Source organism: Dermacentor andersoni, chromosome 10, assembly GCF_023375885.2.
Source record: "Dermacentor andersoni chromosome 10, qqDerAnde1_hic_scaffold, whole genome shotgun sequence".
Taxonomy (NCBI): domain Eukaryota; kingdom Metazoa; phylum Arthropoda; class Arachnida; order Ixodida; family Ixodidae; genus Dermacentor; species Dermacentor andersoni.
This window is the reverse complement of record NC_092823.1, coordinates 45747713-45764075: the sequence shown is the minus strand read 5'-3', so window position 1 is coordinate 45764075 and position 16363 is coordinate 45747713. Positions and strand designations below refer to the sequence as shown.

General features: G+C 46.0%; 2 protein-coding genes across 5 annotated transcripts in view; one reads left to right on the top strand and one right to left on the bottom strand.

Annotated features, from left to right (window-relative positions):
* The window catches only part of LOC126543125 (histone-lysine N-methyltransferase PRDM7-like), a 111181-nt gene extending 97070 nt beyond the window's left edge, over positions 1–14111 (bottom strand). The window contains exon 1 of one of the 3 annotated variants that reach the window (XM_055062255.2): positions 13860–14111. Coding sequence is in view for 1 of the 3 variants with exons in the window: in XM_055062257.2 (XP_054918232.1) it covers positions 13860–13893 (34 nt within the window). In the remaining 2 variants the exon portion in view is untranslated. The remainder of the gene's footprint in view (positions 1–13859) is intronic. The other 2 variants (XM_055062257.2, XM_055062258.2) reach the window with 2 other exon arrangements.
* Positions 1–16363, top strand: part of LOC126543127 (BPTI/Kunitz domain-containing protein-like) — a 53833-nt gene that overhangs the window by 21313 nt on the left and 16157 nt on the right. The window contains exon 1 of one of the 2 annotated variants that reach the window (XM_050190277.3): positions 12998–13191. The exons of the other annotated variant lie outside the window; for it this stretch is intronic. Coding sequence (XP_050046234.1) covers positions 13116–13191 — 76 coding nt within the window. The 5' untranslated portion in view covers positions 12998–13115. Of the gene's footprint in view, positions 1–12997; positions 13192–16363 lie in introns of those variants that run through there. 2 annotated transcript variants of the gene reach the window in all.

Genomic DNA, 16363 nt, shown 5'->3' with positions numbered 1-16363 from the left:
ATACAGGAATTCTATAGCATCAACGAGAGGGTGGCAGGTCTTGTTCTGAAACTTAATAAGAGGTACAAATTGAAGGTCGTACAGGTCTACGCCCCTACATCCAATCATGATGACCAGGAAGTCAAAAGCTTCTATCAAGACGTGGAATCGGCGATTGGTAAATTCAACACAAAATACACTATACTGATGGGCGACTTCAATGCCAGGGTAGGCAAAAATCAGGCTGGAAACAAGTCAGTGGGAGAATATGGCATAGGCTCTAGGAATAGCAGGGGACAGTCATTAGTGAAGTTTGCAGAACAGAATAACATGCGGATAATGAATACCTTCTTCCGTAAGCAGGATGGCCGAAAGCGGACGTGGAGGAGCTCAGGTGGCGAGACTAGAATTGAAATAGACTTTATACTCTGCGCTAACCCTGACATCAAACAAGATCTCGACGTGCCCGGTAAGATGCGCTGCAGTGACCATAGGATGGTAAGAACTCGAATTAGCCTAAACTTGAGGAGGGAACGTAAGAAACTGGTACATAAGAAGCCGATCAATGAGTTAGCGGTAAGAGGCAAAATAGAGGAGTTCCAGATCAAGCTAAAGAACAGGTCGTCGGCTTCAACGCTCGAAGAGGACCTTAGTTTGAACGACAATCTTATGGGCGTCAGTAAGGAGTGTGCAATCGAAGTCGGTGGTAACTACGTTAGACAAGATACCAGTGAGCTCTCTCAGGAGACGAAAGATCTAATCAATAAACGCCAATGTATGAAGCCCTCTAACCCTACAGCTAGAATAGAACTGGCAGAACTTTCCAAGTTAATCACCAGGCGTGAGACAGCTGACGTAAGGAAGTATAACATGGATAGAATTGAACATGCTCTCAGGAACAGAGGAAGCCTAAAAGATGTGAAGAAGAAACTAGTTATAGGCAAGGTGCAGATTTCAGATTTCTGTGCTATGAGACGAAGCCGGCAATATCATTACTAATTTCAAAAAGATAGTTACAACGGCTGAGGAGTTCTACATAGATTTATACAGTACCAGTGGCACCCACGACGATAATGGAAGAAATAATAGTCTAGAGGAATTCGAAATTCCTCAGGTAACGCCAGAAGAAGTAAGGAAAGCCTTGGGAGCTATGCAAAGGGGGAAGCCAGCTAGGGAGGATCAGGTAACAGCAGATTTGTTGAAGGATGGTGGGCAGATTGTTCTAGAGAAACTGGCCACCCTGTATACGGAATGCCTCATGACCTCGAGCGTACCGGAATCTTGGAAGAACGCTAACATAATGCTAATCCATAAGATAGGGGACGCCAAAGATTTGAAAAATTATAGACCGATCAGCTTACTGTCAGCTGCCTACAAACTATTTACTAAGGTAATCGCAAATAGAATCAGGAACACCTTAGACTTCTGTCAAGCAAAGCACCATGAAGGATGCCGTAAATGCTACTCAACAATAGACCATATTCGCACTATCAATCAGGTGATAGAGAAATCTGCAGAATAAAACCAACCCTTATATATGGCTTTCATTGATTAGGAGAAAGCGTTTCATTCTGTAAAAACCTCAGCAGTCACGGAGGCATTACGGAATCAGGGTGTAGACGAGCCGTATGTAAAAATACTGAAAGATATCTATAGCGGCTTCACAGCCATCGTAGTCCTCCATAAATAAAGCAACAAAATCCGAATAAAGAAAGACGTCAGACACGGGAATACGATCTCTCCAATGCTATTCAGAGCGTGTTTACCGGAGGTATTCAGAGACCTGGATTAGGAAGAATTGGGGATAAGAGTTAATTGAGGATACCTTAGTAACTTGCGATTCGCTGATGATATTGCCTTGCTTAGTAACTCCGGGGACCAATTGCAATGCATGCTCACTAACCTGGAGAGGCAAAGCAGAAGGGTGGGTCTAAAATTATTCTGCAGAGAACTGGAGCAATTTTGAACAGTCTCGGAAGAGAACAGCAGTTTACAATAGGAAGCGAGGCACTGGAAGTGGTAAGTGAATACATCTACTTAGGGCAGGTAGCGACCGCGGATAAGGATTATGAGTCTGAAATAATCAGAAGAATAAGAATTGGCTTGGGTGTGTTTGGCAGGCATTCTCAGATCATGAACAGCAGGTTGCCATTGTCCCTCAAGAGAAAACTGCATAACAGCTGTGTCTTACCAGTACTCACGTACGGGGCAGAAACCTGGAGGCTTACGAAAAGGGTTCTACTTAAATTGAGGACGACGCAACGAGGTATGGAGAGAAGAATGATGGGTGTAACATTAAGTTATAAGAAAAGAGCAGATTGGGTGAGCGAGCAAGCACGAGTTAATTACATTTTAGTTGAAATCAAGAAAAAGAAATGGGCATAGGCAGGACATGTAATGAGGACGGAAGATAACCGATGGTCATGGAGGGTTACGGACTGGATTCCAAGGGAAGGGAAGCGAAGCAGGGGGCGGCAGAAAGTTAGGTGGGCGGATGAGATTAAGAAGTTTGCAGGGACAACATGGCCCCAATTACTACATGTCCGGGTTTATTGGAGAAGTATGGGAGAGACCTTTTCCCTGCACTGGGCGTAACCAGGCTGCTGCTGTTTCTGATGATGATGATGATGATGATGATGATGATGATGATGATGATGATGATGATGATGATGATGAAGGATTCATGAGCAACTAGTACATGACATTAAAAGGATCACAATCACGCTCTTGATTAGGGAAGCGATATTATGTTTCCGTTGATGTCTGGACAAACGAGTATTGCTAGTAAGAACCTCTCCGACGATGCTGCCCAATGCGCCCACGAATAAGATCAACGGTTACCATCGCGCGATGAAGAATTGGAACTGCAAGTAAACTATATTATGGCTAGAACTACGGCTAACGAACACCGGCCTTGTCCTAACTTCTCATATTGTCGTTTACATACACTTCATACAGGCTTTCAAAGTCAAGTGAAAAGTCATCCGCAATGATGAGACACTTCTTTGCTGCTACTGGCTCAAGGTGGTAGACACATACTTATCTATCTTGAATTAAAATGAATGACAAGCGCATGTGCGACTTTTGCGTAACCACAGAAACTACTGAGCACATCTTGTCTCATTGACACCGGTGCAACATCATGCGCGAAACACACCGTATAGTAATACACCAGCTGGACTATGAGCCATTTTCGGAAACAAATATCCTTGAGCCGTAGGTACGCGCGTCGCCGGCACCAAAATCAACGAGAGCTCTCCTGAAGCACGTCAAATCCAGGGGTTTCTGCGACCGTTTACAGACTTTCCGCACACCTACAAGTGCGGGCAAGAGTAGTGGTCTTTTTGTTTCCTTGTCCCTCCTGCTCTGTATATGCTTTCACCAGCGCAGGGTAGTAAACCAGGCGCAGGTTTGGTAAACCTCCCTGCCTTTCCTCCCTTCTGTTTGTCCCTCTCGACACTAGTATTGGATCTCTATTATATTCACTGACTGCGGAATACAATTAAGCACGCTTTCGAATAAGGCTTAATGGTGCGGAAATCCAGTATGCAGTTCGAACGTGGTCGCCCTGGACACAATATGTCGTGTTCTTATTTGTGCGTAGGCAGAATAACGGGGTTTTTACCTTCACATTCAAGAGGAAACGGCCACTTTGTGCACATAATAAGAGATGCTGCTATGGGTATCCAACCGTAGTATTTACACAAACAAATGTTTGTTTTAGGCTCGTAACATGTTATACAGTGATAAATGCTAGATTCAAAAGGGATTATGGGCTTCGGATATCCTTGTCTCACGGAAAAATATTAGGCAAGTGTATTGACAATGATCTCTTGATGTTCAGCGTTTATTTAGGGTGTGTAGAACCTACATAAACACTGAACATCAAAAGCTACGTTCTTTGCTTTGTGGTGTGCAATGTCAATGCTTCTTCGCAGGTCCCATCACTGGAATCCTAGCCCAGCACTTTCAGATATCGACACTCCTGGTTGTAGGCTGCTTTCTAGCTTCCCTTCCGGTCTGTGCCAGCTACTTCGCCAACGGGGTGCCCTTCCTCATCGTAAGCCTGGGCATCTTGCACGGCCAGTAGAAATAACTAATAGGTTTGCCAAAGAAAGCAAAGCGTAAATGAACTTTTCTTGAAGTTACAGAGATTATCATAAGTAGTGTCCATAAACTGCTGATATCAGCTTAGTTGGCTATAAACAAGATGCGTGACAAATTTTCGGCAACGGCAGTGTGCGAACGCTCTGTGTTGAATCTCTCGAAGCATAAAGACATCTAAGCGTAAGAATGCCTGTATACTCGTAGCTTCCATTTAATGGGAATTTGAAACCGATTATGTTATAAATGGCGAAGATAAAGAAACATTGAAGTTCACTTGCGGCCAGCCACAAGACGCAAAAATAATAAAGAAAGAAACAGTTCCGCCCGGAAGGTGAAGAAGAGGTTTGCACTTTTGTTGGTCATACAAATTGAATTAAATATTCGCGTACTAATTAATAGAACAAGCGTGCTACGGCCTCACAGGCAGGCAAGAAGAGGTCTCACTCGATGACCATTAAATTAACACTCGCTGTCACAACGCTGGCGTGATGAAGAGCGCCGGCAGGGGGAAGCAGACGCATCGTGCAGCTTCTCTTTCAACGTATCTCGGAAAGTCAAGATCACACGACCTATCCCCGCAGGGGGGTCTGCTTCAGCAGACATTTGGCGTGTTGTGACACCACGTACCCGAACGCATGAGGGTTGGACCCTCCCGCGTTTAACCGCGCGTGGCTTAGCCGTGTTCGGGGAAAAGGGGATCCTAAGGGTTGAGCCGATTCTGAGTGTTAGGACCCTTAAGGCCCCTCGTCGGAGGCAACACACCCATTTGGCCTCGGCTTCACGTAGACGGTAGCCCCGGACTGACCCACCCGGGGGAAACCGGTAGTGGCCTTTTCCTGTCTCTCTCTCCCTCCAACGTTCGTCTTTCTCTTACCTTCCATCTTTCCTGTTTCCCACCTTCCCCTTCCAATTTTTTCAGGCAGCAAGGGTTACTGAAGCAAGGTTTGACTACGGGCTAGTTGGAATGCCATGGTATAAATCATCACTTACAGCGCAAACATAGACGGAGGACAAAAAAGACGACGTAGACAAGCGCTGTCTACGTCGTCTTTTTTGTCCTCCGTCTATGTTTGCGCTGTAAGTGACGATTTATATTATAGCAAGGGTTAACCTTGGGTGAGTAGCCAACCTAGGCTATGTCATATTCGGTTATAGTGGTAACGTACAGCTGACATCGGCAGGCCCTGTTTCACAGGTACTGCAGCATCCCCTTGTAGAGCTCCATGGTAGGTGGCTGGCGCTACTGCCGAAAATTACACTCTCTTATGGCTGCTTCCTTTCCCTGATAACCTGATCGCTCCCTGAAGGGGGGGCGCACCGATGAAGTCAGAGTTTTTTGTCCGTCAAAAAGAATCTTTCCCTCGTTTCAAGTGCGTCAAACCACCAACCTTCAACGCTCAACCTCTCACCTTTTCCCGAGCACCCATAGCATACGGCGTGTGGGGAGCGATAAGGTCTTATCGCACTTAGCTTTGTATGAAATATCACGTTGACAGCGACGAAGAATAATCGCCTGCACTATCCATATAATTGCTATTGCAATATTATACCTAGCTGTTCCTTACCTTTGCGTATTGCCCAGAGCAAGAACGATTGACTTTTGATAACGAAAAACCCGTAAAGCATAAGACGGTTGCAAGTTATAACTCCTGTCTAGGCGTTGTCTAAATGCAGCTTTATTTATAAGCAACATAAAAATCGTAAATAACTATATTCGACAAGCGTCACAGTACCGTAGTTGAACATAAGGCCAATGTTTCAAGGTGGTGTCGAACAAGATTTTGGTTTTTTAGTTTTACATACTATGGCGCAAACTGGACACGTTTGATGAACACTGTATGGTTTCGAATGATTTGCGTGACCCCTCTATCCTGGTCGTATCGAAAGGCGTATGTTGTGGCATTTCTTCCTCGTGCTAAACAAATGCATGTGAGAACCCACCATTTCCTTGCATGTCACCTTTCCACGCGTACACAATTTCAGAAACCAGATAAACACACTATTTCCAGATTTTCCTTCAAGAAAAACGGTACAGCTCGATAAACTGGTACAGCTCGATAAACTAGTGCACCAATCGTAGTCAACAATTGGAGTGGCCTGCTAACAGTTGAGGCGCTAAATAACCAAGAACGAAATTCATTTCCCTTCATTGTGAACAGAAAAAATGCATACTGGATATAATTTTTTTTCCTACACCACATTTACAGTTCTCTCTTGCTCTTCGCAGGGTGCGGTTTGTCTCTGCTAATGTTGGGCTATCCTGCCGTCAACCAGAGCGTCACCAAGAACAAGGTGCTCGCATCGGGCATCACTATTGGAGGCTCTGTGGTTGGTGGCATTATCTTCCCGCCCGTCATGCAGTTCCTTTTTGACGAGTACGGGACAAAAGGCGGCTTCCTGGTCTTCGGTGCCATCATGCTCAACTCTACTGCAGCAGCGCTCTTCACGAGGGCGTCTTGGCGACGGAACATCCTATCGCGGATATCCACAACAACGCGCCTTTGGAGGTCGTGAATAGACGCATTTATGAGGCCAAGGATGATGACCAAGGACTGGGAGATAACGTGTTCAACTACACCGATAGCAGCTCGTCGAGCTCCTGCAACGAGACAGCGGGTCTCGACACACCTCTGAATAACAGTGCATGTATACAGATATCTACGTGTGAAAGAGTTGTCGTTGCCACGGTTAGTCCTCTAAGCGGTCAGGTTCAGCGACCTCCACCGAACACTCGGGCGAAGTGGCCCTCTTTCTTGAGGAATCCGAGGTTCTACCTCGTCGCTTATACGTTGGGTCAGGGCTGGTACTTAATCACGATGCTTCTCACGGTGGTGGTGGACTTCGCGGTGGAGCGTGGGATCCCCAAGTGGGACGCCGTCTCACTTGTCACATTGACAACGGTGGCCGATCTCGTGTCTAGATTCGTGTCGGGGCCCATAACCGACAAAGGTCTTCTGAGGAAGAGCACTATGATGGTCCTGTGCCTAACAGCGAACGGCATCGCTCATCTACTTATGCCGCTTTTTGACTCGTACCCAGCTCTGGCGGCACTCTCGGCACTCTCCGGGTCGTGCAATGGAGGTACAGTGACGCACATTTACGTTCTGTGCGGGGAGCTCGTCGATCCGGTGACCTTCGGCCTGTGCATGGGCGCTGCCAATTTCTTGGCTGCGTTTGCGCTGCTCGAGAGGCCACTCATGATCGGTAAGAGCTTGGCACTTTGCAAGACAGGTTGCATGCCCATGCAAGCCCCTGAGGAATGAGAATTCAATCGTTACTTGCTGACAGCGTTAAGGAGAGACCAAGTTAAGAAAAAGTGGTTTGTACGCTTAGTGATCCGTCGATCTGGACCTGAGAACTGTGCCAACGCAATGTTTATACTTACCAATGGCAGTGCTGTAGATAAACAGCATTGCCCGTGCGCGGGGCCTGTATGTTACGATAATCAGATTCATTTTTCTTTTCCTTCTTCGTCATTAGTTGTGGCACACCTGCGCCGTCAGCATAGTCTGTAATCCGCCACTCAGCAGGACGGTTGATAAGAATGCAAGAATGAAAAAGTAAATTCACCACTTCAAGTTTCCATTTGCGCAACTCGGCAAGAGCTCCGCCTTTCTGGCACAGTTTGCATTCCTACCAATTCGCACCAGAGTACCGCATTTTTTGTGTGACAGCAAGAGTTTCATTTTCCGAAATTTCCCAGTAAGTTCATACATAGCCAATATGAAGTGATCAAATTACCTAAAAAACAGATAGATTACAGTAACCTCGTCATTTTAAGGCCGTTTTAAGCGAGAAATCAAAAGGCACCTGTAAGCTAATGCATTATTATGGTACATTTGCCCAGAAATTCCCAGTAAGGTCGCCCAGCCTACAGAGTTGACCGAATACAGTCTATTCCATCAGGGAACCCATCAACATCCTTTGGAAAACGCAAACGCAGCGTTCATAGCCTAATCCATACAGACAAAAATAAAGCGCGAGGAATTAAAAAAAAAACAACCTATGAATACAGTCGATTCCGTCAGGGAACCCATCATTATTCTTTGGAAAACGCAAATGCAGCTTTCATAGCCTAATGCATACAGACAAAAAAATAGCGCGCAGACTTGAAAAAGCAACCTACAGAGATGAAACCCTTTGCGAATGACAAGGATAGGGCAAATGTGCCACGTGTTTCGAAAATGCTTTTTCATGGCAGCGCTGTCACCACTTAATGGCGGAATTTAGCAACAGATCCTTCGTCCCCTTTCATTACTCCGTCATCCGGAAGGCTCCGTCAAAAGGAAACAATTCCGGTGCTGTCATTTTTCTTTTCATTCTTGCTTCCTTGCACCGCACAAATGCCCTTTGGTGTGCAGCGTCGCCTTTTTCGGCTCTTGGTAACTTGTTGGCAACGAAAGTGGTTCCAAACAAGCGCTGCACTGGGAACGGTAAGCCTCGCGCTATGTCGTCCGTACTTAAAGAACCCCTAAACCCCTCCGAGCTCGAAGGCGAGTCAGGGTTTTCTGAAGTGAGGGGTCTCTCGCTCGCCTTCACTACTGTCTCTTTACTGGCACTATCTCGCCCGCGACGTGTAATACTCTAGAATATATGTGGGCACTAAGTCAGTCGAACGTAACGCTGGCGTTTTTTTTTTTTCGCTTCACAGCACCATAGCCTTCCTCTTATAAGGACGCTGCGCTTTCCGGCTGCACACTGCTGCCAGCCCACGTGCAGTCTACAACACGCTGCAACAGACAAGGTCAGCTCATTACGCACGGCCGGCAAGCAATTCTGCTAGCAAGCGTGGGGCTGTCACTGCATGACAAAGGCAAACTAGCGGACGGTTCAGGACTTATATTTTATAATCGACAGCTTTTACCCGAGTGACAACACAAGTATGACCATATTGGCGGACTGCAAAAGTATGGAGAAGAGCACGCGATTGTTCTTTTTGTTATCATGGATGCTTTAGACGCCTCTTAAACGCTCGAGACTTTCGTGAATATCAATTCATGTTTGCGCGATAATATATATATATATATATATATATATATATATATATATATATATATATATATATATATATATATATATATATATATATATATATGTCAAATGGCTTTTTACAGTGCTCGCAGAACATTCAAAACATATATTACTATTAATATTTCTCTTCATATTAATGTTTCATTTCAAAAGATATATACACATGGCAGGAAAGGGAAAGCGAGGACCAGGCTGGTGATTGCCACTTGAAGGGGCACGCCTGCCTACTCTTCAGAAAGGATGAGAAAAGAACATATAAATGAAATATAGGAAGGAGGAAAGGAAAGAGGAAAGAAAGGGTAAGATGACGAATCTTGAAGAATAAAGTAGAACACACACAGCAGAGGTCGCACACCGTAGGACCGGTCACTGCATGTCACACTACAACAGAACGTTAAAATAGAATGGTGTCTGAAGTATTGTCATTTCAAAATAGAAATAGGTTACATTCGTGAACCTAAGTTAGTCAGTTCTAGAAAAGTATATTCAGCGCGATGAGCCTGATCGGCGTCGAGACGCACGACCACTCGGGTACAAACGTTCGTCGAGTGTTGCACACCGCACACCAAGGAGGCGATAGCCCCTCATCAGCGACGTACGCTGCGCAGTGAAAGCGGGACCCTCGAATATAAGGTGCTGAAGTGTCTTGCAGCAACCTCAAGACGTACTTGATGGACTGGCCACACGTCCTTGTTGGTATAAACGTTCGAACAGGTTCACACAACCAACCCTTAGCTTGAGTAATTGGGATCTAGCGCGACGAGGCAAGCCTCGACCGCGAACATGGGGCGCGAACGTTCTATTTTCGACGCGCTGGTCTGGAGGCTGCTTGAGCATCGGGCGATGAATCAGCAGACGAGCGTCATGAACCTGGCACAAAATTTCAGGGCAGACAGAGCTGTTATGAGCCTAAGTTGAAGCCAGCCAATTAGCCTCTTCATTTCCGGCGATCCCTAAGTGCGAAGGTATCCACTCGGCAACGGTAGACATCCGATGTGATGTAATTTTGTTGGTAGAGTCAGTAATGCTACGCACAACTGGACAATCACTTTGACTGCATTGCAATCTGCTAAGCGCAAGGCAGTAGTCTGTAAAGGTGGCATTGTTCTATGCGATCATCTTGTCTTGCACGTATTTAAGCGCAACATTTATCGCTGCTAGGTCCGCAGTTGTTGACGAGGCCGGATGAAGTATGTGAAAGTTGCGTCGTACTTGAGTCGATGGGCAGAGAAAAACCTGCCTGGGCGCCTTGACCAGCGCTGTGTACAGATGCGTCTGTGAATTCTTGGAGATAGGCTTGAAATCTTTCGAACGTGTACAACTGAGCTAATTGGAATATTGTCGAAACAGGCATATCTCACTTTTTATGTAGGTCTGAGAATGTGAGATAAATGGGGAATACGTTCTTGGTGATATCTATCGGAAGAGGCGCGTAACGAAAACAGCATTTTCGGAAATGCCAGCAGTGCTCATATATGATGCCGCCATATTCCCTAGGTGAGAAAACGGGTGGTGAAACAGTCGATCAAGGAGAGCGATTGACCATTAGATGAGTGGTGCAGAGGCTCATTCTCCTATAAAGCTCTCGTATCTGCTTGAACCCTCAAGGGTAACTGATGCGCTTCATCGAGTAATGCAACAGATTGCGTCTTACAAGATAGTCCAGGCAATATTCGAAGGGCAACGGGGTGATCTTGCAGTTAGGTCGTCAAACTAGGTGGCACATTGAGGACTAGTAACGCATTCATCATGCCTGAGAGTACATAGGACTGGTACAACGGCAGAGCTGTTGCTTGGTCGGAGCCTGCTCCTCTAGCAGTCTTGGCGGCCGCACACTTGAGGAGGCATTGCGATTTCCGTCATACAAGTTTAACGGAAAGACGCCAAGAGATGCGATCATCCACAATTAAGCCCTAATAGCGGTGATGTCGCGCCCCGCTTATCGGTGCCTCTTCAAGGTACAATCAGCTCATTGCTCGATAAGCGCGTTGTTTAGGATGATGTGCTATTGCAGCCGACCTAGCAGGTGATATCAGCATGTCAACTTCACCCAAGAACTCTGAAGTCACCTTCAGAGCTCTTTGCAAGCTTGTACATAACCGCGCACCAAAGCGCTAAGGGCCGCTTATACATAGGGCACTCTCACCTGCATAGATAGCTACGGCCGCAGGGAAGTCACTGTTCAGAGGCAAGCGAGTTGGAAGGTTATTCTCAATGTGACACACACTTAAGGTTTCTTTGTTTTTGCTTAGTACTCCCGTTCTTTTCAGGTATTTCTCTTGTTTTGACTTCAGTGTCTTAGTTCTGACACGACACATTCTGTGCGAATTCTGTGCCACACTAACTGGCAGATTTTTATCAGAAATTGTTGATAACATATTTCATGTACAAGTGTCGAAATGAAGTTTTTCTTTTCTCTTTCCAAATATTTGCAGGATAGTGCAAGGACAAGCTTGGAAGCTACGACGGTCTGTTTAGTTTCAGTGCGGGCGTAGCCTGGAGCAGCGCAATCCTCTGGCTCATTGCATACTTCCCTGAGAGGCGAACCACCAAGAAAACAAGGACGCCGGAAGCAACCGGGTGAAAATGGTGACGCTATCCTCTAGCAGAGAGAAAGATGTTGAAACACCACAACGCTTCTTTTTTATTAGACGTGATGGACGACAAGGACACGTGATAAAGGGCCTGCCTGGTCGAACACCTTACCCCAGAAAAACTACAAAAGATCGGGTAATGAAATCAACGCCGTCACGTAGGTACATACACGGTCGAGTAAAAGCAATGCTGTCCGCTTGTGTGACTGTCGCACGTCTCTCGCAAACTCAGCCGGCCATTTGGCTTCCGCACTAGTGCTCATCGCGCCGCGATCGTGCACGCTCAACACGTGCCTTCATTTTTCTCGTATATACCACCAAAATGAATGAAATGCGCCCATTGTGCTGTACGGGAAAGAACACATGACCAAACCTCCCTCTTTTCGTAGAGTAGACCGACACTCTAACCCACGAAAGCACGCATGCTCCTCTCCCGCCAAAGTCGCTCTTCGAAGCGTCTTGGGCGTGCGGATCAGTCTTGGGCGTGCGGATCACGTGACGCTTTATTTCGTTCTTCTGTCGCGACAGCTCGCGCTTTGAGACGTTGACGCAGGTGTTACGGCAGAGGAACGCGCCACCTTCTGTGTGAAGCCTGCCTATAATGCAGGTAACAAGTGGCACTTATAGCGAAACATCGCCGGCAAGCCGGCGGACGCAGTCGTCGGTCCTTGAAATATGATCCTTACGGCGCAACTGCGTCACCCTATTCATACAAGTGTGACGGCGATCTCCAATATAGTCGATTGTGTTCGCTTATACTGAAGAATTTACTCATAGATTAGCGTCGGGCAGACAGTTTTATCTGAAAAGGCGCTTTGGCTGCGGAGTCCCGCGACAGCATACAGAACAATTTGAATACACTAGGCGCACCTTGCACCTGGCAATGAACTGAAAACAGTTTCAATAGGGCGAACAACACTGCCCGTCGAAAAGCTATATGATAATATAAATACTGCAAAAATAACATTAGGAAAACGGCACATCTACGCATTTCGCTTTTTATTGCGTAAATAGACGAGAAGCAAGCGTATTTTAAATTGCAAATCGCGCTTATCGGGCCCTCTGCTACCATAGAGTTGGCTGCTACACGAACCTAACAAAAAAAACTTTATCTTTTCTAAGAAACCAGCTTCATTCTTCCGCAGCAACAATCTTATTTATAGAAATGCAAACACGCATATTGAGCCGTCTGCGCGGACCATGAAAGTTAACATTCTCAACCTCACCGCTGAGACGAAACAATCATCATTGTATTTCTAACAAAGGAAATCTGGCAAAATATATAGGCGGCGAAGGCGTATTCACAGTTTCTAAGCGGCGGTGAAAATCGAAACCTACGTGGCCTTTTTGGTCACGCGTACAACATTGGCAATTACACGTGCGTGAAACCTGCTGTTAAAACACATGATGAAGGCACCCTTGTTTCGAGGGTGCGTCCTTTTCTTTGGCATAAATGTGGTCCTGAGTCACGTGGCGTACGGTAAGTATGCAATCAAATTGGTCACATTTTGTTCACCGTTTTCTAATTCTCTGTGGGGTCAGAGATCTTCCTAAAGGAAAACGTTTTGCGGAATCCCAGCACATCACGCATCATTGACAGTAAAGCCGTTGGCGGCTTTCTCGCACCGCCACAGGTGCAGTAGAGAGAGAGAGAGAGCAAATGATAAATTAAAGGTAGGGAGGTTAACCAGGACTGAACCCGGTTGGCTACCCTACACTGGGCAAAGGGAAAAGAGAATGAATAATTAAAAGAAGAAGAGAAAGTCCACTGGGGATATCATCCGGTCACTCAGTCCGGATGACAGACGGTGACTCCATCCGGTAGCTTTGAAATATCGCAGCAGCGCTTTTGTGACATTTTGTTGCTGCGATATGCGAGGCCACGGTCCCAAGATCCTGTTTAACGTGAACGGTTTTCTATCTAACTGATTGGGAGCTGTGCAGAAGTCATGTCTTTCATTTTCGAAAGATGGGCAGTAGCACAGTAGATGTTCGATAGTTTCCTCGACACCTCAGGCGTTGGCGTGCGTTTCGACATTGCCCAAGACCTGTAGAAAACTTTTCGAATATTTTACTGAAGCAGGTTCAGTTTGTTCGCTATACAAGAGCGTGTTCAAATTATTCGCTGTGTGTGAATTGTGTACTTACATGCTCTCCCTTGTATCCGATGCATTTCTTGCATGCGGCACTGGCACTGTCGCCACCAGCGTCGCCACCAGTGGCGCAGTTGTGCGGCCACTCGGGGGCTTCGACACCGGCTCTTTGCTCTCACCACTGCATTCGTCAGACGCCCGCTTCTGGGTTTCAACACGTGCTGCGTTATTAAGTGTTTCTTGATTTACATTTCGCTCTGAACGCGATGCCACACAGCACAGTGCGGCTGCGCCACCAGCTGCACGAGAACAGCTGTAGAACTCTCTTTATGCGAGCTCCGTTGTACTATCCCATTGCGTACACTTACAAAAAAACAGCTGGCATAAGGCAATGGCCACGCGATAGACGTAGCTTCTTTTGAAAAACACCGCTTCTATTAGGAACTTTGCTTACAGGCGATGATACGGTCTGTGCAAGTCGGTTCTACCATTGACGTTCTTGCATGCAACAACAGCCCATTGTCACCCCTGTCACGGGGTAGTCATCGCTGATGATCACCAATAGACGTCTCGCTTCCATACCATAAATCTGGACAAGCCACAAAAAGAGCACACACACACACCCACACAATATGTTAGTAGACATGTCATAAAGAAAGTTGAATTTCAATCGAGTCAATGCAACATGGGCAACAAGGCGACAGAGCTACCACTTGCAATACTCTCTTTCTAGATCTCAGTGGACATATAATCTAACTTCATTTATATTAACTTCTTATGAATAAGATATCGGAAAGAATCTTGAGGCGGTATCGCTTTAAGAGTATTACAGTTGCCACACTCATGGCTCCCGTTTTGAGCTTCTTATTTATCATTGTGACCTGTCAGCGAACTATAGAGCCTGAGGCACGCAAAACATTGATGGCTCTCCCGTAATGGTGAATAGATGTAAACATGAAACGGCAACCGGAAAAGCAGATTGATTGGAGATGATACTGGCCGCAATATTAAAATCTGTGTATGCATGTTCGCAATGGCACACCCTACTACTCCGCACGACGTCATACTGTGCACTGGCCCATATGGACAACGCCCAGCTAGAAGAAAACCGGCCCCAGGCGGCACCACAGGCAGCGAAGGACGCCAGGGAGACAAAGTGCACTGCCCAGCTAGACAAAGAAAGGAGCCTGGTTGCGTGGCGCCATCTTTCGAGGTGACCCAAAAACCGTGCCGTATAATTCACGGACCGCTGGCGTACAAAAGAGCATAGGCAACTCTGTCTCAGCGCCAAAAGATGAAGATGAATGGTATGGTGCCCGGTATCTGCCCTGTCAACGTCGTAATGGCAAGTTAAACATAAAACTTCGACGTACTAAAAGTTACTGCTTGAGTGATAGTGTGAACAAACACTGGGAAGAACTCGGAAGCAATATCTTTTGTAACATGTCTGGGCAGTAACTAGCCTACGTAATGCGTTCCTGTACAGAGGGCTGGGGGCGACAGGCTGCATTTTCAGAAGTCTTTACTGGTTGCCCGGAAAACCTCGATTTGTTCTGGCCATTTGCTTGGATGTTCTCGTTTTAGTGCCCGGATAACGGCCCTGGGTTTTGGCTCAACTTTACCTGGAGGTCGCCGACGAGAGTATCTAAAAGCATTCCATGCTTAAAAGCAAAGCCACGCCTAACTATCTTGCAAAGACGCACTCATTATCTTATGACACTTCTGTCGATTTACGGATGACCAAATGTACCTTCACATATATGGTTTGGTCGTTTACACCTATCAAACACAAACGCAAAAAATGCGTAATTTTCGGTTATTGATGGAGTTAAAACACTGATAGCACCAGTAGGTATGTAACACGTTTTCACACACGCCAAGTATGGATCGTATTTCATTCTCCAAATCTGAAAAGTTTACTGTGCGGAACGCCGTAGAGGAGTGCTTCGGAGTAATGTACACCTCCTGGGATTTCTAAACGCACGCTCAAAGGATCTGAAAACGAGCCTTCTTACATTCCGTTCGAAACAGAGATGCAGCTGTAAATAATCAAGCCAGCGACTTCATGCCTTACAGCACATTGACATAGCCTTTGAGCCATCACGACGGCTTATCACCAGGCGAACGATAGATCCTGTGCGAACCCATACCTAGTGGCAAAAGCTACTAGACAACTAGGGCCACTGGGATGGGGTTGCAGGTGCGACAGGAACGGCATGAGGAGAGTAAGATATCACACGAGCAGGAGCACTTAACTAGTTGCCCTTCCAGTAGGCAGTTTGGGGCACTGGGTCGTCTTAACATAGATAGATAGATAGATAGATAGATAGATAGATAGATAGATAGATAGATAGATAGATAGATAGATAGATAGATAGATAGATAGATAGATAGATAGATAGATAGATAGATAGATAGATAGATAGATAGATAGATAGATAGATAGATAGATAGATAGATAGATAGATAGATAGATAGATAGATAGATAGATAGATAGATAGATAGATAGATAGATAGATAGATAGATAGATAGATAGATAGATACCGCAGGCAACGAA